We start from the raw sequence: 25505 nt of genomic DNA on the forward strand, positions 1-25505 counted from the left end.
TAAGTATAAAGTTGCTTCTTCACTCAGTTTTGGCAGTTTCATCAACTGTCTAAACCGTTGTTTTCTGATAATGAGAATGTTCTTTCCTGTGTTGATGTAGTCTGCTGAGATGTAAGAATAAGGGCATGATTTCAAGATCCAGTATTCTGTAGGGCTTAATTGCCCTACTTTCAATTTTGGAGATGCCTGTGTTTCATTTTAGAGTTTTACATCTATATTTATTATTTATATTTTTAAACCTTTTTTTTTCTGTGAACTTTTTTCTGTCTGTAACTGCCCATTAACCCAAAAGAATCCTGGCTCTTAGGCTGAGAAGCCCTCCTTTGCACAGACAGGCTAAGGGTACAGCTTCTGAGGAATCTATTTCTTCTCCACAAGTGAGTGAAATCTAGGCACAGTAACCATCATTGTTCTTCCTTTGTCACCACTAGCCATCAAAACTCAACTGCATTACCTCAGGAGGCCTACTCACAACCCAGGAGATTATTTCCCTGTCTTACAGAAGAAATTGGAGGAACATCCGGTGAGAAGTAAGGTGTTTGACAAGAGGGGAAGAATGACATATTCCAACATATTCTCCAGAGTTGGAAGAGGAAATAGCAGAAGAGATAAAAGAGGCTTCTTCTGAAATGGCAGACAGAGTGGAATCATTGCACAGGCTACAGTGCATTGACAGCAGCTGCAATTCTAACTGAAACCAAGTGTATGGTTTGACTATACGTGATAATGGACATTTTGTTAGAAGTTACTTCAATAGCCTTATTATTGCAGCAGATGCTCACTTAGTACTAAAATATTGGTCTGTTACCTTAAAAGAATTACATACATAATGTGATTGTATGTGACTTACCTCCTGTCAAATTAAGTCAATGCTTTCCTAGATTGTTGATTTCCTCATGGTGTTCTCAATATGACCTTCTGCCTCCCACAGTTAAAACTACTATTTCAGACAGCATCGGAAAATTTTTTCTTTCCTAACAGTACTGAGAATAAATGTCCTCCTGTCACAGTGTGATAGGTATTCAGAAGGATGCAGGTAGGAGGCTGGATTACAGTGGGTCCTCTCTCTTCACTCACTAGAAAAAGAATATATAGCACAACATTAAAATTGTTCTTTGCTAAAATTCTGTTGAATGCTAAATAACACCAATTGTCTTTCATGGCACTAATTTAGTTGGATTTGATCCCATGCATTCTTTCAGTACACAGTGTCCCATGGGCCTGAGATTCACAGTTGAACATGTTCCTTGTGAAAAAGTTCCTCTCACCCCAGATTTTGCACTTTGAGAAACAGTGGCAATTTTTTTCCCAAGAGGGAAACAATTGTTTCCCAAGCCTCTTTCCCCAAGCCCCTGGTGATTTACATATGACCTCAACTGTCCCTTTGCAGTCCTCTTTTTGCTTTCCTCACAGGCAAACCTAGTCTACTTTTCATTTTCCTTGCTGTTCTTCTCTGTATGCTTATTGGTTTTAATCTCATTTTGAAAGGAGAGAACAAGCACTGCATACTGCTCAAGTTGCAGGTATACCAGAAATGTTGAAAAAAATGTAATTACACTTTCTGTTTCACCTTCTATGCTTTTCTGAATAGATTTTAAAGTTGTACTTTCATTTTTGAATCTACTTCAGGACTGAACAGTAGTTTCTGTAGAATTCTCTATAAAAAAATCCTAATTAATGTTTAGCCCAAGTGCACACATGGACTTGTGGAGTTAGTGTTGCCTCTCTCTACATGCATCTTTCTGCACTAACCAACACTGAATTGGTAGATTTGCCAACTACACTTAAATAAGCTTCTGCTTATTTTTCTTTTCTACTTAACTTTTTCTTCATTTCTGTTCCTCACTTGCTTTCTTCTTCCACCCACAACTTTTCCACACCTTCTGGAGAAGCACATTGAATAGCAGAAGCAACAATCCTTCTTTACTGTGAATCCTGACCATTTCATCACACTTTTAAATTTATTGATGGATTTTTATTTTTCTCTCCATTGTTAACTAGTTGTTTACCCATCTTAATATGTTGCAATTCTCTTTTAAACCATGACACCTCAGTAGCTTTGCCATTGTTTGGATCAGGACCTTAGAAATATGGAGAAAACCATTGTTGGCTCCTCCAAGGAGTGTCAAAGTTTGTGAAGCAAAATTTCTTGTACAGAAACCTGTCTGAACACTCTTTGTTTTAAGAGTTCTTGTTAGAAGCATCCCTGCCACCTACCAATTCTATTATTTCTATTTCTAAAAATTTGCTCACTGTTAATTAGCATTGTTATAAACAGCAAGTTTGTAATCATGTTCAACATTAAAACTACACCAGCTGTCAGCACTAGATACCACTAGTCTGTGACAGTCATGTTAAAATCAAGGCTGGTTGTCATGTGAAAAAAGCCAAGGTATTTTCCCAGTGCTACTGATGCCCTTCAGTCACTTAAGAGAGGACCAGTTCAATTTCAGGTGCACTCGCCTCAAGGTCTCACACCTTTTTATAATATTTTGCTAGACTTATTCGCTGGCCAAGTACTCTGATGTTACCATGTTTCAGTTGTTTTCATCCTTTATACTCTGTGCTTCATGTTTGTGATGTTGATCTTAACCACCACCAGCAGGGCTGGGTCACTGCCTAAACACAGTGCTAAAAGGAATGCACTTTAAAGCCTCCTGCTTATGAAATATGATTTCTCTCTGGGAATTTTCTAAGAACTGTATTTTGCTCATAGAATACCCTGAAAGGTTTTACTTAAATAGGCTGTATACTGCATATATTGTATCCACGTATCTCTCTCTCTCTCTCTCTATATATATATATATATATGTATATGTGCAAAATTAGATTGTCTTTCCAAACACATTTTCTGTCTGTGTCATTTCTTCCCCACAGGACTGCGGCAGCAGTTCTCTGGCCACAGAGAGAAACACAACTCTCCCAGGCATTGTCCTGGGGAAAGCTGTGAGAAGATCAGAGAATGAGAAACAATCTTTATCTTAACTTGCTGCACCTGGTATTGTGAACATGTGGAATGTGTTATGGAGATTTGTTTACCAAAGGGTGGTTTCTTAATCAGCCAATGGTGATGGTGTTTGGATTGGAGGACCAATCAAGTACAACGTGTATCATAACTGTCTATAAAAGCAATGGGTTTCGTTGTAAATATATAGATTATTGATCAGCCTTCTGTAATACATGGAGTCTATGCTAATTATTACCCAGCAGGGGGCCTGTTTGCAACAATACAGGACACTTTACCTAACAGAGTTCTGCCCATGGACAGCACTAGGTCACTTGTAGAGGTTGAAAGAGAAGCCTCTTTTTATTTCTTTCATTATTAACAATAATTTGTGTTATTGTTCTCCTGTCACTAGCTTCTTACAAAGGGGGAGATTTTTGTCTTTGCTCTCCTGGTCCACACTCTCTTCTTTGCCATGAGGCAGAGATAAGTTGTTATCTTGAATATAGTGGTATGTAGTCAAGGCACAGGATAATGAATTGACCTGTGTGAGGTGTTATCACAGACTCTGAGAATGGTTTGGGTTTAAAGGGACCTTAAATATCATCTTATTCCAACACCTCTTACATGACCAGGGACATCTTCCACATGGGGCAGGGCCCCATCCAAGCTGGCCTTCAACACTTTCAGGGATGGAGCATCTGCAGCCCCTCTGGACAAACTGTTCCAGTGTCTCCAGCATTCAAAGGAAAGAATTTCTTCCTAATATCCAACCTGAACCTACTCTCTCTGTTTAAATCCATACACCCTTGTCCTATCACTACATGCCTTTGTAGAAAGTCCCTCTCCAGCTTTCCTGTAGGTCTATTTTAGATACTGGAAGGTACTAAAATGTCGTCTTGGAGCTTTCTCTTCTCCAGGACAAGCAACCACAGCTCTCTCAGCCTGTCTTCATAGGAGAGGTTCTCTAGCCCTCTGAACATAGACCCATTAGAGCAGGTCCTAACCATCCTCTGGACCTGCTCTAATGGGTCCGTGTTCTTCCTGTGCTGGGGACCCCAGAGCTGGACTCAGCACTGCAGGTGGGATCTTACCAGAGCAGAACAAAAGGGTAGAATCATCTCTTGTTGACCTGCTGTCTATCCAGATTTTGATGCAGCCCTGGGACATGGTTGGCTTTCTGGGCTGCATATCCAGCCTCTCATCCACCAGCACCCCCTATTCCTTCTCAGCAGGGCTGTACATGAGATGTTCATTGCCCAGCTTGTATTGATACCATGGGGTGCTTGACCCAGGTGCAGCACCTTGCAATTGGTCTTGCTGAACGTCATAAAGTTCACATGAGGCCACTTCTCAAGCTTCTCCAGGTCCCTCTGGGTGGCATCCTGTCCTCCAGGAGTGTCAGCTGCACCACTCAGCTTGTTGAGTCATGGGGAATGCCTGTGGCTTCTAAAATTTAATGGAATTCTGATCAGGTTCCTTTGCTCTCAATTTCCTTCAGCTAAATCCATGCTGTGCTGAACTGTTGTGAACTCCTTATGTGTGGAGATGAGAGGCTTGACTCCATTTTCAGAAGGCTGGTTTATTATCTTATATATTATATTAAAATACTACATTAAAACGATACTAAAAGAACAGAGATAACAGATTGATCAGAAGGTTTGAAAGAAAAAGAATAGCATGAATAACAAAATCTTGTGACTCTCAGAGTCCGATGCAGCTGTAGTTATGGCAGGAACCCAAACTGCATTTGAGGACACTTATAACTGAGACAGACTCAAACTACAGTAACTGAAGTTATTACTCTAGTAATGGAAAAAAAAATTGACAAGGTAACAGGCTCATACCATTGATTAGTAAGGGAGAAAGAAGAAGAAGAAGAAGAAATAGGAGAGGAGGGGTTAGATGGAAGAAGCAGATCCTTCAATAGCAGGTCCTTCAACACAGAAATTGAAAGGAGTGAGGCAAATCAAACAGGAAACCCAAGTTACTCTGACTTCATCAGAACTTTGAGACTTGAGAAAAGACTACAGTCACCAGCCAGATGAATGGATTTCTTCGATGCTGGGATAATGGAGCCAACACTCAGCAGTTAGAAGGTCATGAAGTCCAACAGCTGGGATCCCTTGCTAGAGATTGGGAAGTTGAAAGAGGAATTGGAAAAGAATGAGCAATTTGCAGCCTCTGTAGACAGCTCCTCTCAAGTGTGAGGGCAAGATATTAATTTAAGGAAGATCTTTTAAGATCATTTATGGAAGCTCCACTATTTGATATCGAACAGGGTAGAGCTCCAGAACACCTGCAATGTCTTGATGATATCATTGTGTGGGGCAATACAGCAGAAGAAGTTTTTGAAGAAGGAAAGAATAAAAAATCCAAATCCTTCTGAAAGCTGTTCTTGCCATAAAACAAAGTTAAGGGAACTGCACAGGACATCCAGTTCTTGGGAATAAACTCCTCAGGAAAGTGGACCACCACAGCTGAAGTTATCCAGTATCTGAGAGAATTAGCAGTGCTGGAAGTCATCTATAGAAATCTGAAAAAGGATAAAGTCCTTAAAGATCCAGAGGCTGTCCCTTGCACAATGGCCATGTGGAGGAAGGTGGTTCAAAGAGCCCCTGCATCATATTTCAGCAGCTTCATATCATAGTATTACCTGCAAATGCATACATCAGCTGTAGAAATTGAATCTTCTTGGTCTGAAATGCAGCAGAAACTCTGCATACTTTCACATACCTATGAACCAGCAGCCCAGGTTTTAGGGGCAGCCCAAGAGATTGGTTCTGTCCTGCCTCGGTCAGAGAGAAGGGAAGCCCCAGATGGAGGCCAGATAGCTAACTCTGTTTCTTTCTTCATGACTGGGGCTTCATGGCCGGGAAAGCTGGTGTGGATTTCTCCTTCCATGAGGAAAGGCAAACCCATTTGTGGGATTGTTTTTGCCCAAGGACCAGGGTGTATTTGGTAGGTAGTGTGGAAGAGTTGGGAGACCTGCTGTGTGACTCAAGGAAATTTAACCTTGTGGGAAAAACAATCTGTGGCATAAATTATGTGTTGCAGGAAGTAAAGTAGCAGGAATGACTTGAACTGATGAAGAATTAATTTTGTGATGGGCAAGGAGGATGCAATGATGACTCGAGCCAGGCCAGTCTTCATGCCCAGTGATCAAGTATGCTTCTTCTCCTGTCTTGACTACCCATCCTGATTGAATGGAGCCCAAGTGATGGATCTGGAGAGATGGAGGAAGCCCATGAAAAGGGAAAGTAATATCAATCTGTTAAAGGACAGGGGTAGTAGTTAATGAAAGTGTATATTGGGTATAGAGATGGTGTAAGGATGTAGTTAAGTTGTAAGCGTGGGTAAAAACGGATTCCAGTAATGAGAAATACAATGGAGGAGTTGGAAGATATATAAATTATGTGAGATCTGAGGAGGATGCAAATAGTATGGAATAAGGGGCGGAAATTGTATTGGGGCTGACAAAAATAGAGTTCATTTTCCCTTAGCAGCCCCAACAGTGCTGTGCTTTGCATTGGTAGCTGGATACGTACTGGTAACACACCAGTGGTTTTGCTACTGCTGAGCAGCACTGGCACAGCATCGGCACTGTCTCTAACATTGTCTCGCATGGCTCCTATCAAGGGACTGGGAGTGAGCAAGATCCTGGTAGGGGACAAAACTATGCCAAAAGTGGCTGACCCAAATAAACCAAAGGGGTATTCTATACCACATGATATCAGGTCAGATATAAAAGCTATGGGAGAGAGAAGGAATGGGGGACATTTGTTATGTTACCACTTTTGCCTTCTGGAACAACCATTCCAGAAGTGTGTGCTGAAACCCTGCTTCCTGGGAAAAGGCTGAATATTGCTTGCTGATGGGAAGTAGGTATTAATTGTTTTCCCTTTTTCTTATGCATGTGTAAACTTTTGCTTTTCTTTTTGTTTTTGTTCTTGCTTTTTAAACTGCCTTATCTCAACCTACTAGTTGTTTTCCATCTTATTTTCTCTCCACTGTCCTGGCGTAAAGGGGAGTGATAGAGCAGACTGGTGGGTATCTGGCATCTAGCCAAGGTCAACTCACTACACATGCACTGAAAATATTCACCAACTTCACTGGCAAAGGTAGACCTGAGTCATATTCTTGTTGTGTACTTGTTGTGACATACTTTACTGCAGAGGCAGTTGGGGGTCTGATGGCTTGACCTTGACGCCGCAACCTTCCCAGAGAGAGGTCCCACAAGAGAGACCTTTCTAGAAGTCTTAGGCAATCCTTCAGCTGCCAGGTAACCTCAGCAAGGGGTAGGCAGCTCACCTCAGCTCTTAGCAGTGATTTCAGCTCTTAGTGATTTCAGCTCTGCCTTGCGAGGTGTACCCTGGCCAACACAGGGACAAAGAGACAGGAGCACTGTGTGGTTGTTCCACAGAGATAGCCTTTATTCCAGCACCTTGCGAAGGATGCTAGTGATGGCAGCTCCCTCCTGAACAAGGCAGAAACTGGGGTTTTATGGGAAAAGCAGGGGTGGTACAAAGGGGGAAAAACCAATCAGTCCCAACAAATCTACATGGGGTTCCAAAGCATGCTGGGAACTCACCATGACCACGGAGGATTTCTCAGTCCATGAGACTTTGGGAAGCTCTTATCATAGCCCATTCAAGGGATATCTGTCCAAGGGAGAGGGCTGTCATGTCCATCTGTTTCCACACTTTACTGTGGATCTTATATTAATGCTGTCACTTGAACTATACATGATTTATATTTTAAGTATTATCTCACTGATAGATTAATAGGATAACAACTAGTACACTTTCTAAGTAAGAGGTATCCCATTAATCATATAGTGGACCTCTTGTGCAATTTAACATGCAATTATTTATTGTAAGCTCATTGATTACATTTTGAGAGTATACATTCACATATATTTGTGAATGGACTGTATTCTCATGAAAGATGTTGGGTCAGTCACAGTGGCAAATGGAGTCCAAACTAATATGGTCCTCAGCTGTCTGTATAAGTGACTTAAAAAGATAACTAAATTCTGTCCACCAGGCCAGATAATCTTCAATCTCTTTGCTTAGTTCCGTAAGGGTTCATCTGGCAGTGCTACTCCATCTATCCCAGAGTATTAAGGTCAGCAGACAGTGTCCAGTTCTATCTTTTTTTGGGTAAAATATTCTACCAATACCCATCTCTCTACAAATGCTGTAGCTGTCTGTGAAAACAATTCTTATTTGAATCATTGAGGTAAACTATTTAAAAAGTCACAATGCTCTTCCACCTTGCAGTAAGCATATGCCATTGAGAAACATTATTCCTTTTATTCAAGTTTTACCTTCCTGCTGTGAGTTTGAATCTTTACAACCTCTCCTAACTAATTCAATTTAAGAATTGAATCAGAATTCAATTTAAAAAGCAGATGTGAAAAGAAATTATTTGGAGCAAAAGGATCAACTATCCAAAAATTTTATCTTTCACCAAGCCAGTGGAGACAATTACCTGCAGGCATTGCACTTCCCTAGTGTTTCTCCTCTGAGATCTCTGTCCTGCATCCTATTTGATGCATCTGTCAAGGCTGAGAGCCCTTAGGTGTAATTTTAATTCTAAAATAAATTTATCTTTTCCTCCTTACAGACACAAGTCATGAGCAGATACAGGCAGATGAAATTTTTGCTTTGCATTTCAGACACTCTAGAACTGAATCCTGATCCTCTCACCTTCTTCATCTATCCCATCAGCTCTGCACATGGGAATTTTCACTGTGGTCAGTGTTATTCCAGGAAAGGAAAGTTGGACAAATGAGGTCAAGTGTCAGGCAAAAAAAGCAATTTGAATCACTAGCTGATGTTTTACTACTCTGAATTACCACTTCTAGTGCCAGGTACTGTATGAGTACCACACTGCACAAAACCAGATCTGACCTGAGGTGGATTCCGATGTTGTGGTGTGATGTCATGGCTTGCCTCAGTTTGCCAATATTTCTCATTGGCAAAAATGCTAGGAAGCCACTTGTAGTAAACTGACAGAATCCTTCAAACCCTGTGTAACTGAAATTTCTGCCATTCATGTCCCATGATGCTTGCTAGGAATTATGAGATGCAGATAAGCAGATAAGCACTTGATGGTAGTTTAAATTCAAGTGTATAACTGAGAAAATTATTTACAAATGTGAAAGATCTTTTTTAATGTGTTGCCGCTTTGAATGACCCATTATTATTTGCAATGTATTATTGAAATACCACTGTAATCTAACTGTGGATTATGTCTCCATCTTTTTCTTCATCTTCCATAATCACTGCTTGTTCTTCTTCTGTAAACAGCTTAGTGCCTTAAAAAGAGAAGAACACAAAAAACAAACAACAAACAAACAACAAAAAGGTGGAAAAGTGAGTTGATTTAATATACTACTTTCTAGAAAATATCAGGCAGAAGAGAATTTTTCAGTTCTCCCTTATTTCTTGATTTTAATATCATTTTCCAACATCATGTGAATTACTCCTCATTTCTTTCTGGCATTTCAGTCTCTTAATACTTACTGAACTAGAGTTGAATCACTGCATTTTTAGCTAAAATTATTAAGTGTTCTTAAATCCAGTATATTTTTGCTACCTGTAAAAAGAGACTGAAATTTCATTTGGGAGCCTGTTTGTTAGAAAGGTTTGGGTAGCTAAATAAGGGAAAGAGCTTGCATGATGAAGCAAATACTGTAATTAATCTTTGTAACAGAAACAGCTTTTATGGACATGTATGTTTTCTCTATGTATATAGCATATTACTGAGATTTTGCAAATGCAGGTGAAACAAGAGACATGTTTAAATACCCACATGACAAGTGCCATCTCCACTGAAATGATATAGCATCAATAAATTGCAAAAGTTACTGAATGACAAATAATGCGAAAATAGACTTGGATTGTAGATCATACCTCCCACAAATCTGTCACTTTTCCTTTCTCTGTGTCTCATTTTCTCCTTTTCTCTGTTAAACCAGTAAGTCTGTCCTTTGAGGATCTGGAGGCTTTTATATTATACCAAGGTATAACAAATTTCCTCATTAAAAAATGCTTTCCTCATTAAAAAATAAGTAAGAATGATGCAAGAACAATGCACTAGGTACAAAAAATTTACCTATGCTGCCCTTCAAGTTAGCTCCTGCTTCATTTATATGCAGTTCTTGTGAACTAGCTGGTTTCAACAATGCTATGAGATAAACTGAAAGGCATAAATTAGTAACATTCATTTATGCCTTTCAGTTAATTTGAAACACAAAGGACTTCATTTGTTTAAGAAGCAATTAAGTAACTCTTGTTAATTGCAAAGAATGATGCCATTTTATGGAGATGGATGTAAATATTCCTCACACAGATTTATATCCCTATAGGCAACCTAGGCAAAAATAGTCAAGGGTTTTTTTCCTGATGCCTTTCAGGTGTGGGTTGTGTGTGCCACAAAGGGGAGTGGGGGTTATTTTTTGTTGATTTTTACATCCTGGGCCATTTGAGGGACAGGGAAAACATAACTAATATGTGCTTAAAATGTACCTTCAAATGCATGATGAAATTCAATCTATGTGCATTTGCTATTGAGAGAATGACAGAAACTAATGCAATTTTCAGTTGTTTTCAGTTATACCTCTATGACACTTTGTTGCCTACTGTTGAAGCCACCTCTGAACACTTGGCATGGAATCAAAGCAGCCTGCTAAAATGCTGCCTCTCTGTACAGAGCTTTTCAGATCCTGTATTCTGGATCTGTTTTCAAGTGAATAACTGTCTGTGGCAGACTGGTGCCTGTTATCAGGCAAAATAACCTATGTATTTAAATGCCTGAATTTCATTCCCTTCCTATTCTAAGGATGCATTAAGGATGCATTAATTTAATTTTCAAGATACAGCCAACGTACATCATTCTGGCAGCTGAAATTCAGCAGTGATGGCTCCATGATTTGCTATGAAAAGCCTTTGGTTGAAGGCTGGCCCAATATTTGCTACTTATTTACTTTCAGATATATTCCATCTCGTAGCACACACAAAGAAACTAAGCTTTTATGGAACTGCTGTGCAAAACAGAACCTGAATTATAGACTTGGAGACCTGAGAAGACCCAGCAGAATTATGTGAGCTAAGTAAATATAGACAAACCTTTCTGTCCTGTCTCCTTGTTATTAGCCTTACTGAAGTAAGCAGCACTCAGTGCTACATGGTATTGATGCCTTGGAGTGGCTACCTAGAACAGAAACTAGACAGAGTTAAGAGAATAAAGTGGGTATTTTTTAAAGGCCTTCAACAGGCCTTGGGCAGTGTAAAAGCCTCGCGGAGGCTTTTACATCCGCCCAAGATGGATGGCGGCACAGGTTTTTCAGGCAGATAGAAGTCTGTTTGCATATCAGGGGTTAATTCTCCAATTAAAACTTCAGGTAATGAAGCCATATTCCCTCAGTTTGCCCCTTCCCAATTCACTTTTGTTTATACTTTTCGGGGCCTGAGGCTGTGGTGTGTCCTTGGATCACAGGCCCAGAGGGATTATTTTGTCTGAAATGTAAAGACAGTTAACTACACTTTATATGCAGTTTACAGCTATGCACTAATGTGTCAGAACCCAGCACATTCCTCTGGATGCCCTGGATGGCTCAAAGCCCTGGCAGGGGCTTGGAGACCCTGGCATGAAGCCAAAGACACCTGCGAATTCGATCTTAACCCACAGAGAAAATTACCAACCTTATATGAAGAATTACAAGTCACAAAAGTTTAAGTAGCATAATAGTAGTTGTCACAGCGTGAAAGGTGAAATTTTGAAGAATTTTACTATGAGGGTCTAGGGGTACAAGATGGAGGGATTTGGGTGTTGTCCTGCCCTTCTTCCTTCTTTCTAGCATCCATCTTCTTGGTGGTGCTAGCACTTTGGGATTGGTTTAGACTAGAAAGTCACTGTCTAACATAGGTGATAGGTATTGGAAAATAACTGTAAATATCGAATATGTGGTTTGTTGTATAAAAGACAACACCAGCCCAGAGGTGGCCAGAGTGTGCCTCAGACCGACCTGCAGAACAGGCCAGGCAGGCCAGACCTTGGCAGGCCAGACAGAAAATGTTTTAGATAAATAATAAACAATGCTGAGAACGACAGCCGAAGACTTCTGATTTCTTGTCACACAGCTGGGTTGGAGAAAAATACTTTTGACACACCTCGGGATCATCTCAACCAGGGAGGGAACCCGAGAGCTGGCGTCCCTGGGTGGGTGAAGCTCAGAGGTGAGCCGCAGACAAGCAGCCAAGCCACCAGACACTGAATTCCAACCGAAGAAAAGGCACCACCAGAGAGAAAAATCCCAGGAAGAACAACCTGACCCTTGCCGAAACAAATCACCTCAAGCACGGCCCGGACAAGAGGAAGACCAAGGCACCTAGGAATCTTCACCTGTGATCTCCTGGCCAGGGACCAGGACTGTTATGAATAAAAAGTTATCAATATTTTTTAAGATTGCAGAGTTAAACAAGTTGAGCCAGTTGCTGTTGAATTGAAGGTTACCTGCATGTTGCAGCCACCTATTGTTAAGAGTTCTTCTTCAATTACCAGTTACTGGTTGGTGATTAGCCATTGTCCCCCCTGATGCTTGCCAGGGAGTGACACCAGACCCCCCCGCAGGTAGCAAGGGGCGGAGTGACATCAGAGCTAGTATGCAGATGAGAATGCATTTCACCAGATTTTGCAATGTTCAGGAAAAAACCCCTAAAAACAACAAACCAACATGGAATTAAGAGACCTAAATGATGTCTAAAGATGAGGACCTTAATCCAGTATCTGCTAAGATCCTTTCACTTCTCACCCTAACCTGAAAAGGTCTTAACTAGAAAGAGGACCGTAAGGACGGAAGCCCCAGCTATGCTTGCAGACCAGCGGATGCAGCTGCATCATCCTCCTCCTCCGTGCCACTCCTGGGAGCACCGGCAGCGTGGGTGCGACCCGTCGGTTTCTCCCCACCTAAGCTGATTCTTTTTAATAAAAACATTAAAAAGGAGAAAGATCTCCTGCCCCATTTATTTCAACTTGGGGACTCATCCGCGATAGCCACGCCTGAAGAAGACACTGGGACTGGTGTCTGCCCACTGGGACTTCTTCCGCCCACCCTGGAACTGCAGGACAGCTGGCTATCAGGACCAGAGAAGATCAGCTTGGGACAGTGACACGGAGCAGCGCCAGACTGGTGAGAGTATCTGGCGGCTGGAGTGGGAGGCAAGTGAGTGGCATGTGAGTGAGACGAGGGCCGGCAGCTTGGCACCTTGAAGTAAGTGAGGACCCCTCAGTACTGCGGTTCCGCACTCCCACGAGGGGGCTGGCCGGGAACAGGGGGAAGCGAGTGGAATTGGTGATTGAGGCGCCTCCAAAGGGGTAAAGAGGACCCCCCTCTGGGCATGTGGAGGAAATAGTGTGTGAGTGGCACGCATCCCAAAAGCCCTGATACAGGTCCTAACAAAGGAAGTTAGCGATTTAGAAAATCAGGTAGTTTTGTTTTTAAGTCCTGATGACGGAGGTCAGGCACGAGGTCTGGCAGAGGAAGCCTATCTTGAGTTTTTTCAAGCCCTGATACGTAAGTCCTGATGGGGAAGGTCAGGCAAACTAAAAATCAGACCATACTTTTGGTTTAAGTCCTGACGAGAGAGGTTAGGCAAGCTCACAAGTCCCAAGAAGGATTCGGGCAAGTCCAAAAGTCCTGCAGGCAAAGTCCCGACGAAGGAGGTCAGGCATACAGCCTCAGAGGCCAGGGTCTCGAGGATTTCTTTGTTTGCTTGTTGAAGTCTTGGTGAGGGAAGCCGAGGTCTCAACAAAGTCCTGACAAGAGGAGTCAGACAAATTGGAGTTTCAGCAGAGGAGGCCGGGACTTCTTAAATAAGATATATTTCTTTTAGGGTAAAGCCATCTTTGTGATTTTTTTTGAGGCCAAAAAAATGGGAGGGTATAATAGTAAGAAAAGTGGCCAGAGACTGAAGAATATACCTCCTCATAGTCCCCTAAGTGAACTATTAGAGAGATGGGACTCTATAGAAGCCACAGAAGGATTAGATAAAGTTAAGATGATTCACTATTGTCTAGAAGTGTGGCCAGAATTAGATGTGCAAGAAGGATGGCCAGGGTGTGGAACAAAAGACAAGTGGATGTGTCAACAACTGAGTCAGTACCTGACATCCTGAGAGAATACTGATCCTGAGCAATTGTTATATGTAGCTTGTTGGTTGAATGTTATCAATAATGAAGGAGTGCAAATTTGTAAAGTGCAGAGCAAGAAAGAGGGGAATGAAAGAGGGGATGCTGGAGTTTAAGAGATTGCTAAAAGGTGGGACCCCCTAGACTACTTGCCTCCTGATGCCCCTCCACCTTACAATCCTCTCCTTCGAGCACCTCAAATAGCAGATCTGGCTCTTCCCCCGGCGGCCATGGTGGCCATTCCCTCACCACCTCCTTCGACTCCTTTAGCTGCTTCTGCACCACCACTAGTACCTACTTCATCTGCTGCATGCTCCACCCCTTCTCCAGCTCCACTTAACATGCACCCAAGCTCTTCTCCCCCTCCTACACTGCTGTCCTTCCACCTCCTCCCAGCTGCGACACAAATGCCTCCTTACCTAGTAACCTCTTATCACCAAATATAGCTGTGGACCTACAGCAGGTCCAGGTTAATGCTAATACCCCTCAAATGAGTAATTTTGTGTCTGAAGATGGGCCATACTGTGGTACCTGATCCAGGACCTCCAAGGTAGAGAGACTTTTTCCACTTAGAGAAGTTCCTATGGGAGGAGTAGTGGGAGGTGTTGGTTTTGTGGATGCTCCTCTAACTGCTTCTGAGGTGAGAGGATTCAAGAAGGAGTTAGGGAATGTAGTTGAAGACCCTGTGGCCATTGCCAACCAAGTGAATCAATTCTTAGGTCCAAATATCTACACTTGGGGGGAGATGAATTCCATTCTAAATATATTATTTTCCCCAGAAAAGTTCCGAATGATTAGAGCTGCTAGCATAAGAATTTGGGAAAAAGATAACCGTCCAGGATCCCAAGTGCCATCAGGTGAAGACAAACTGCCACTAGTGGATCCTAATTGGAACCCTAACCAGGAGGAAGGGAGGAAAGCCATGATGGAGTACAAGTCTTTGATAATTCGGGGGATCAGAGAATCAGTTCCCAAAGGAACTAACACAAAATTGGCATTTGAGGGTTCACAAGAGAAGGATGAAACTCCTACTACTTGGCTTAATCGCCTAAAGCGGAACTTCCAATTGTATTCCAGAATAGACCCAGACACCAAAGAGGGTAAAGTGCTACTAAAGGTCCAATTTGTTACTAAATCTTGGCCTGATATATGGAGAAAACTGGAAAAGATTGAAGATTGGCAAGAGAAAGACATTAATGAGCTATTGAGGGAAACATTGAAGGTGTATTTAAGGAGAGAAGAAGAAAAAAGCAAAGGCCAAAGCAAGGATCATGGTAGCTATAGCTAGAGAAAGTGTAGGGGCCAGCAACTCTTTCCCACAGTCCAAGGTAACAAAAGAGTTGGGGGGGGCCACCATCAGGAGCAGGCAAGGATATGCCAGTACTGTCAGGCACAGGAGGAATGGAGAGACCTCAAGTCCCTTTGAGTGAAAGGCACTGCTATTACTGTGGAGAAACTGGACCCCCAAACTGTTCAGCCTAAAGTTGTGAAACCTTTGCTAGCTGATCAAGATAGCAAAGGAAGCAGCTTTAGAACCAGGGGATCCAGTAAAAGTTTTTAAAGCAGAAACCACACCTGAGGAGGGAAAAAGAAGAGAATAACCCATATTTTGTGAAAAAGAATTAAAGATTTAAAGTTGCATCACGGGCAATGCGGGGAGTGGTTAACGTCAGACGGACAGGTGTTTTTAAACAAAGCACTTGCTTGGACAGCGCTAACAGAACTACATAAATTAACCCACTTGGGAGTCCAAAGACTATGTGATTATTTCCTAAGAAATAACCTGTGCATAAGTGTATATGACCTAGCAAAAGCAATTACAAAAGTGTTTAATTTTCCAAAAAGTGAACCAGAAGGGAATGGTGAATACCATAGACTCAGACCGAGGTCCGCCTTTTGTGGCCCAAACATTGCAAAATATAATTGAAGCTTTAAGAATAAAATGGAGATTACATACTCCGTGGCACCCCCAGAGTTTTGGGAGGGCAGAACGAATTAACAAAACTCTTAAAAATGTATTGACTAAATTGATTTAAGAAACAAAAATGAATTGGCTAAAGAGTTTGCCCCTAGCGCTCTTGCGCATCAGAACAAGATCCCGGTCTGATTTAGGGATTTCACCCTATGAAATGATGTTTGGACTGCCATTCTTGTTAACACCCTATAGCACAGGAGACTATCTGGAAGGAGAAGAAGCTACCAGAAAATATTTAGAAGTAATTGGAAGAATCCTAGAAGGACTTAGAAAAAGAGGATACCTCCCCCAAACCTCCCCTCTTGATACAAAAGCACAAGACATCAACCCAGGAGATTGGGTTTTAATAAAATCCTGGAATTATAGACCATTAATGCCTAAATTTGAAGGCCCCTTTCAGGTACTCCTCATCGCTAATTCTGCTGTGCAAACCAGAGAAAAAGGTTGGACCCACATCACGAGAATTAAAGGACCAGTCCCACCCCCAGGCATTGGACAAGATTCGTCAGTGTCTCCCTCTGGTATTGGACCAGATTCCACACCACTCTCACACTCTAACTCAGGACAGGATTCAACTGCATCAGGAGTTAATTCAGCTGAGTATACTATTATAAAAGGACCAAATGACTTAAAGTTGACATTCAAAAAGACTGATGAACTGCATAAGAAAAAAGTTTAGAATCATAACATGTCTTGAAGTGTTTTAAGAAATTTGTAAAAGTTAAAAATGATTAATAAGTAATTCTGGTTACTTAGTACCAAAGACCCCAACTTAGTACCAAAGACCCCAGGTTAATCTTCTCCAGAGTGCTCCCCTAGGAGAGACCAAATTAGCAGGGACAGATCAAGAGAGGTTTAACCAGAGGAGCAAGAGACTCTAAAGAGCTTTGAGACTTCTTCTCAGTAAAATCCTCAAGAGGCAAGACTGGGTGGGCAGGCTGTGCAAGATGACCCATACCAGACTCTTGGGAAGGGTAGTAGTGATGGCTCTGATTGCTGGTGGTGCTCTGGAAAGCCCAGGAGAGCCGTGCAATGAGTGCTACCAACCTCTCTATGAGAAAGAAGTAAGTTCCTTGCTGAGAGTCCACAACAATTGTGTTAACCTCTCCCAATTGATCCTTTATCAAGAGAATAAGAAAATATATTGGATGGCCCGGAACACCGCCACCTTTAGGCAGCCACTCCTGGGAGAGCACCCTGTAGGAGATGCCTGGTGGTGCTTTGAGCGTGATACTACTAAAGCAAGCCTGGTAAATCTGGTCAAAGGAAAAGGTATTTCTAAATATTGGGAGGGTACGACAAAAACTAATATATTTCAGGAAACCCCTAAACACCTGTTTTGGGTCAATGGTACCACAGCATCCACTGAATTGCCAAGAGACTGGTCTGGCGGTTGCATCATTAGAATTATAAAACAAACTGTCTTTATATTACCCAAAGAATCTGGATCAAGTTTAAGAGTTCTTATATATGATGATTTAAGAAAAACAAAACTGAAGAAGCAATATATGTTAAACAAAATTTTGAAACTACAATCAGAATTAGAAGTAATATCTAATCAGACCGCATTGGCTCTTAATCATATTAATGACCAACTCAACCAAACCAAAACAGTAATTTATCAAATCAAATTAATTGTAACAGTCATTAGAAACACCTTAAACGAACTAAGAAAACTGGCATATGTAAGAAATCAAAGGACTCCTACACTTGATTCCAGTTGGTGGGATAATCTATGGACTTTCAAAAAAAGTTGGAAAACTATAACCTTCACTGTGTGTACACTTGTTAAGTTTATTCTTATTTCCCTGTTTAATTAAAATAGTAACATCTGCTGTACAGAATAACCTAAGGCTCTCTAAAGAGATCAGCCTGAAAAAACCAAAAAAAGTAATGAAGTTAGGTAAATATGATCACCAGAGTGCTCAGGAAATTTATAATCAATACAAAAAATATAGGAAATTCTATGTTAATGAGCCAAAAATTGTAAGTTGATGCAAGCTTAAGCTTGATCAAAGAAAAAGAGGGGGGACTGTTATGAATAAAAAGTTATCTGTTTTTTTTAGGTTGCAGAGTTAAAAACAAGTCAGACCAGTTGCTGTAAGTTAGTTTCACTGTTAGAAGAGTTCTTCAATTACCTGTTAATGGTTGGTGATTAACTATTGTCCCCCTGATGCTTACCGCTTGCCAGGGAGGGACACCAGCACCCTCCCAAGTACCAGGAGGATAGGAGTGGCATCAGAGCCAGTATGCAGATGAGAAATGCATTGCGCCCCGAATTTTTTACATTTTCCCAGGAAAACCCCTAAAATTACGAGCCAACAAGTTACCTAAGTGACGTCTAAGGATGGGAGCGTAGTCCAGTACCTGCTTGGATCCTTTTTGCTTCTCACCCTAACCTAAAAAGATGTTGATTAAAGAGACGACCTGGGGTGTTAGACCAAAAAGCTGGAATCTGCTGATCTCCCGTGAGGACGGAATCCCCAGTTCTGCCTGCAGACCAGCGGACAAAGCTGCATCATCCTCCTTCTCCGTGCCACGCCTGGGAGCAACAGCAGCATGGGTGCGACCCGTTGATTTCTCCCCACCTGAGCTGATTCTTCTTAATAAAGGCATTAAAAAGGAGAAAGATCTCCTGCCCTATTAATTTCACTTATCATTTAGCAACAGGGAAAGATAAAAAGGCCTTGAGACTTTTGGCTCCAGCGGGAACAATGCTGGAAACGATTTCGCAGAATGCTGCAGGGGATACCTGCCGTCAGCAGGCAGTAGCAATGACTCCCACTAGTCAGGGGGGAGGGGTACCGCCTTGCCAGCAGCAGGCGGCCCAGACTCCTACGGGAGCCGAGGGAGGGAAATTGCCCTGTGATCAGCAGGAGGCAATTCTCTCCACCAGTGATCCAGGGGAAGCAGGAATGCCTCCCACTGAAAATGAACAGGACTATTTACCATCACGTCCAGGGTCCAGGGGTCCCTTCAGTCCTCAGAATCCCCAGAACACCCAGAATTTCCAGGGTCCTCTGATGCAGACATCCCTCAAACAGTCGCAGGAAAGTCGAAACTAGCCAGTTCCTTCGGTGAGGAGGAAAAGTGGGATCTCGCCCATGAACAGGCTTGTAGTCCCAGACTGAGTACACTCACGGCAGGGGCGGCGGCGGAGGGACTGACGGGGGAGGATGCCGAAATCACAGGGCCAGAAGGTGACTGGAGGCAGCCTCTCGCAGCGGCGCTGGGCAGCATATAGCAGCCAGGGGCGGCAGCGAAGGCAGCGGCGGGGGACATGAGAACGGCAGAAGCCAGGGAGGCGACGGCGGGACCATCGGGGCGGGGGATTGAGGAAGTCGCGGGGCCCGAGGGGAAGCTGCATTTCGACCATGCCGAGGCAGTGACAGGCAGGCAGCAGCAGCCCGGGTGGCGCGCAGCGGCCGCGGGGGCGCCTGGGGGTGCCGCGATGATGACGGCAGCACCGGACAGCCGGCAGCAGCCTGGGACGGCCGCGGCGGCGGCGGGAGGGGCTGCCAGGGCGGCCGGAGCGAGCTGCAAGCGGTGGCTCAGGGCAGCACCAAAAGCGGTGGCGCCGGGAGGGGCCGTGGGAGCGGCCGAGGTGGCGGCGATGACGCGCGCGGCAGCGAGGGTGCGCGCGATGGCGGCGGCAGTGGCGGGCAGCGCCCAGCCGTCTGGGGAGTGCTCGGCGGCTGCGGGGGCAGGGCCGAGCGGAGCCGGGCCGAGCGGAGCGCGGAGCCGCGGCGGCGGCGGGACACAACGGACGCGCGTTGATGTCGCAAAACTCGGAAGCCGGAGCGAGAAAGGCTTTTTCACCTTTCGCGAGCACGGCAGGGGCACCGGTAGTGTGGGAGATGCTCCCGCCGGGTGCGGGTGTTGGCGCGGAGCCAGGGGGGGACAGTCCCCAGTTGAGATGGGGGCTGCGCGGGTCCAGGCGAGGCGGATCCCGAATGGGACCCGGACAGCGCGGATGATCCCGGGGAGGAGGGGGGCGTTCCCAAGGGCGCGGCAGTGAAAGCGGGGCGCGGCCAGGGCGAGGACGTTCCTTTCCTCATCCCCGTGATGACGCAGGCTGAGGCTGCCCCAGAGCAGGCGGAGACGGGGCATGTCAGACGTTTCTCAAAGCACCGCCCTGTCACAGTTGCCAGGCAACCGTAGCAGCCAGCACTTCGCAGCACTCCGAGCAGGCGTTTGGGAAAAAAAAAAATCAGGTCAGGAAACTCCTTCAAGGGCAAGATGGAAAACTTCTGAGAACTCTCACAGTGCTTTATCCAGTTTTTTAACAGGGCAACTCCACAGAAAATGCAGCAGATATTATATGGGGCGCTTCACCCAACTCTTCCACAGGCCAGGTCCACAGAATCTTCATCAGAAAAGTGAGAAAGCACCAAGTCTTTGCACAAGACACAGGAAAAAAGAGAACCCTATGCGAGTCAATGTAATTCTAAATATGATATAGATAGAAATCTTACATTGTGAAAAATGCCTCTCAGGGAGGGAAACCATCATGTAAAGATGAAAGTGTTAGTAATGATTCAATTACCTGAGGTGTTTTGGAAGACAGAGCATTTGGGAAATGTCAATCAGATCCTGTTGTGGGGTCATCAGTTGATTCCCCAATGATTCAAAGTTTAATGAATTGTTAGTATTGAGTTTATAACCTTTGTTATTTTTAATTTTTATAAATAATGCTGATAGATGGTGATTGTTGTTAATGTTGGATGAATGCTTTGGGAAGGTTGTCTTAACCCCTTCAAGCACTTCTTGTTGATGAGTTGATTTTGTTGTATGAGTCTTCAGATTTTTGTGATGAGAATTGTTGTTGGGGTGTTTTTGTGGTGTTTGCAGCTGGCTTTCATGTGTTTTCCTATCTCTGTGTGATTATCTGCAAGGCACATGTCTCTTCAGGATCTTGTTCTTCTTTATTTCCTAACTACTCATATGTTTCTGAGGGTTTTTTTATCCAGATTTCCAGTCTTGTGGTTCCTTCTAATTATTATTATTGCAGAAGTACTCCAGCAGAGAATTCAAGAAGTTTGCTGTGTTTGAAGAATCTCTGGCTTGACAGAAACTTCGGAAGGATTCAATTATTTGCTGATTCAATTGGTTTGTAATCCTAAGGTTTCTTGTTTATAACTGTTGTTTTTAAGAGGCTTGTTTTAAAAACGTGTTAAGTGATTCCCACCAATTAGAGTTTGGGCTCTGGCCAAGCTCTATTGGGATGGTATGATTCGTGATCGACTCATGTTTTCTGCATCAAAAAGTATTCAAGTATTTTTGACTTGGTGATTTGACCATCTATGACAGCTGAGCCTATTTTCAGAGGGAGTTTGGAGAGACATGAATCCGGACATGATTTCTCCAGTTTTCTGTTGTTTTAAGGTTTATCAGCTGTCGCAGACTCTGGGATGACAGTTCAGTGTTGTAGTGTTTAGTAATTGTATGATCTTGTATGTGTTATTGATCCCAATGAGTATTGCCACCATTTCTAATATTTCTCCTTCAAATCCCCTGCAAACCACTTCTAGATACCAATGCAAGAAATTCCATTTAATTCTAGTAAAAGATGTTATTAATAGAGTATTCTCTTGAACAGCTGCCCACACAAATACTTTGTTGTAAATGCACCTAAAATGGCAGATGTGTTATCCCTCTTTGTTCTGACCAGCACTCCTAGGACAGTACCTCTCCCTTTTGTGTGGTCTGAGAGATTTTCTGTCACAAATAAAAGCAAGTCAAATGTACCATGTAAAATGAAGAAAATTAATGTATCTACTGGGTGGCATGTGGTCCAGATGAGAAGCAGAATCAGTTTTACACCTTGGGAGCACCCAGTCCAACTGGGAAATGCAGTTAAAGAAGGGGGCCTACTAAGTTAGTTATCTGAAATCTCCTCTACAAGGGTCAGGCTTCTAAATGTATTCAGCCTTCAAACTTCTACTGAAGTGGCACAGTTAATGTTATGCCATGTGCATACAAATGAGTCATGAGCAGATTTGTCCTTCAGTAGCAAGTTCTCCTTCAGTCAGCCAACACCTTGTCTTTCTGAAGGAATTAGATCAGAAGACAAAACATAGTCAGATTTCTAATGGTCACTTTTTCCATATCACTTGACAGTAAATGGCTTGAAGCTGATCCAAGCCTGTAGTCAGCTCTGGAACACTCTGTTGCCATCCCCCCTTAGCATTATATAGTCCATTAACTATATTAATGGTCTTCAGGCCTGCGGGTTTGAGCTAGAATGTAAATACATGTGTAAATATGGGAATGCAGTTCTTGAAATGTGTCTGAGGTTTCCTAATCAAATGAGAGATAACTTGTAAAATTAGTTTCAAATCCTCATTCTCTCTCATAGCCTAGAAAACCAGTTAAGGCAGCTCCTTTAGAAAAATACCACACCCCTATTGAAAACTTCAGGGTGAGAAGAATCGAAGTTTAACCATTCACCTCTTCCCTCTCCCAACTCAGCTGCAGGAGTTGTCGTAGCCCAAGAGGTATGGCTTAAATCTAGGTGACACCTGACAAATACGTTATTTAGGACAAGTTTTTCTGTCTAGTTTTTAGCTTTCTAACAGAAACACTCATGTTTTTGTGAGCCATTGTGGTTCTAGAGTGTACCTAAAAATTGCAAGTACTTGCAAGTTCTGTTGGGAAATTATGGTTACATTGTATATTTACCCTCTGTTTTCTTTAGCCAGATCCCTTGGCAGATATTAACAGAACAAGCTAACAATCCTTAAAATAGATCTGCAGGATGAGTTGCATTTCATAAAACACACAGCTAGGAAAGCAGAGGTAGGGAGGCTAAGTGGCTTTTTAAAACAGCAAACAGAGAAAGACTAACTTACAAATGTTTCCCAAATCAAACATGCTTCTCACTACTTGAAACCCAGAACTTCCAAACTGCATTCAGTAAAGCACATTTTCTTCACAAGTGATCAGAGGCATCATATCAAAGAAAAAAATATTTTCCCAGTGTTATACAAATCACTACCATTTTGACTTCCCGTTTGTATTACCTTTCCATTGTTTTGCATTAAAATGCTGATTTGTCCTTGAAATTGCTGGTGGTCCATGGAAAGTTTATAACATGCATCTCTGGGCTGCATCCCTCTGAGCTTTCAATCCTGAACTCTGCTGGGAACCTCTGGAGTTCATCAGTTAGCAAAGTGATTAATTGGTAATGATCTTGCTATTGATTGTGGTAAGCATCAGAAACACTACTAATATGAGTCCCTCTTAGAGCTGGGGACCTCTGTTTGGGTCTTACATTTAAGCTGTCTCTAGTATCTGCTCTAAAAAGGCTGGTTTGTATGCTATAACTAGGTAATCAGAATTACATAAATGTACTTTTCCTTCATCACTTCTTAATTTAAATAAGAATGGGAATATGTTCATAAAGCATGGTGCAGTTTTATTTAGCATACGTTCCTAAACTCTTACTCCTAAGTTTACCCAAAAAGCAGGTTAGGTCTAGTTGAATGATCCGTGGTAAGGTTTCCCTTCCCTTCCCTTCCCTTCCCTTCCCTTCCCTTCCCTTCCCTTCCCTTCCCTTCCCTTCCCTTCCCTTCCCTTCCCTTCCCTTCCCTTCCCTTCCCTTCCCTTCCCTTCCCTTCCCTTCCCTTCCCTTCCCTTCCCTTCCCTTCCCTTCCCTTCCCTTCCCTTCCCTTCCCTTCCCTTCCCTTCCCTTCCCTTCCCTTCCCTTCCCTTCCCTTCCCTTCCCTTCCCTTCCCTTCCCTTCCCTTCCCTTCCCTTCCCTTCCCTTCCCTTCTATTGGCATGTAACGTGGTGTCTTCTGCATGTCATTCCAGAAGCACAGAATTATTTTTAAGGTGCTGCTAATGAGAAGTTATCACCACTTGGCTTCCTCAGTGCATGTCAGGGACTGCAGAACGAAGAGGGGATTAATCAGTACTGCTTTGCTCCGGGTTTTTGGAGGCATTTTAGTGCTGGTGACCTAAAAATTTCTATGTGCTTAGGTTTGAAAAGCGGGGGAGTAGTTGGCTTTTCAGAAAAGTAGGATTGCAGTTTGCAAGAGATAACCAAGTGACCAAATGTCTTTTCTTTTTACCTCTTCTTTCTATCCCCGGAGCTTGAACATGGGATATGTATTAGACTTTCCATCGACCCTCTGCTATTATTATATACTTAGACCAAATAGGTCCAGTTCAAGAACTGCTAAGTATACTAAGCAGAGAGAAACCAACCTCCTTTCAGCCTTCTAAGTATATCTTTGACACTAGCCACTTTTTGCTGCCTCTTAGGAGGGTCTTTACCTAAGTTTCTTACCTGTTATCAAAGGTGGAATGTGTATTGCAGGTGTGTCTTTTCTTCTGGGCTTTTTCTGCTTCAGTTCAGTGATTTGAGAGACTGGAGTCACTCTCTCTCTCTGTGACTTCTCTGTGATACCATACCTTTTCAGCAGATTTTCAGATGAGTCTGAAACTATGCCTGTAAGCAAGCAATAAAGAAAATGCTACTTTAGCCCGTTTATATTGAATAAAATTCCACCTGTGTGGCTCTCCCAAAGACTACTCTGAAGTACAGTGGCACAACTGCATGATCTGCTGCATGATGTACCCACCCTATATTTCTTTCAAATTAATTATTTCCCATAGGCTCTAGAAAATGGCGCTATCAGGCCAGTTGGCTTCTCATTGTACATAAGGCACTAAAAATCATGTGACAGATGAGTGTAATCTCCTATTCCAGAACTTTAGACATCTAACCACAGTAACTTAATTACACAGATACTCAAGAGGTTAGTTGGGAGCAATATGACCACACAGAAGCAGCTGTTTCAACTAGTGAAAGAATGTTTTCTTTATAATATGACAATTGCAGGAAGAAAACACAGCTCTCCAGCCTCTGAGCTGCTCTTCCTAAGAGAGAATTGCTGATGGAAGGTACATGTGAAAACTGAACAGAATCAAATATCTGGATTACAAATACTGGAAAATCCCAGTTGCTTGGTTTTGACTTGGTGAATTGTTGCAGATATACAGAGAAGCATACAAGTAGTTACTGGCTAACTTCTCCATGTATGTGCATGGGAAGAAGAACTCAATAATATTAGAGCACAGCTCTCTTGCTGGAAATTATAACACTGATTGCTTGTTAGCTGAGAGTGAAAAACACTTATTCCCACTGCTGTTCTTGGATCATTGGGTTTCAGTAAGTCTCCTGCATATTCTTCCCTTCTCCAGGTTCGTGGCATTTGGGTCTCAAACATCTGTATTTGTGCCACCGCAGGGAGCATTCCAAAAGCCCCTTCATTGCTGTGATGTTTTCTGGCTTCCTGAAACACCTGCCCTTTGCCAGAGTCCCCATCAACACATGATCCCTGTGATTTCCAGGAGGACCATCCTGCAGGTGGCTTGTGTGTTT

The 25505-nt window shown here is 42.9% G+C and overlaps 1 protein-coding gene and 1 long non-coding RNA gene across 28 annotated transcripts in view; one reads left to right on the forward strand and one right to left on the reverse strand.

The window, feature by feature from the left end:
• Positions 1-25505, reverse strand: part of PPP1R17 (protein phosphatase 1 regulatory subunit 17) — a 56760-nt gene that overhangs the window by 2565 nt on the left and 28690 nt on the right. For 11 of the 27 annotated variants that reach the window (XM_064414071.1, XM_064414075.1, XM_064414069.1 and 8 more), the window contains 2 exons: positions 24408-24569; positions 23837-24003 (listed from right to left, as the gene is read on the reverse strand). In XM_064414071.1, the coding sequence (XP_064270141.1) occupies positions 23987-24003; positions 24408-24569 (179 nt within the window). In that variant the 3' untranslated portion in view covers positions 23837-23986. Of the gene's footprint in view, positions 1-850; positions 7606-7788; positions 11177-18445; positions 20305-23836; positions 24004-24407; positions 24570-25505 lie in introns of those variants that run through there. The other 16 variants (XR_010359002.1, XR_010359004.1, XR_010359001.1 and 13 more) reach the window with 16 other exon arrangements.
• Positions 20152-23519, forward strand: LOC135296997 (uncharacterized). The gene is made up of 2 exons (XR_010359012.1): positions 20152-21224; positions 22474-23519. It is a non-coding gene; the product is annotated as an uncharacterized LOC135296997 (long non-coding RNA).

Source organism: Passer domesticus, chromosome 3, assembly GCF_036417665.1.
Source record: "Passer domesticus isolate bPasDom1 chromosome 3, bPasDom1.hap1, whole genome shotgun sequence".
Lineage (NCBI taxonomy): Eukaryota > Metazoa > Chordata > Aves > Passeriformes > Passeridae > Passer > Passer domesticus.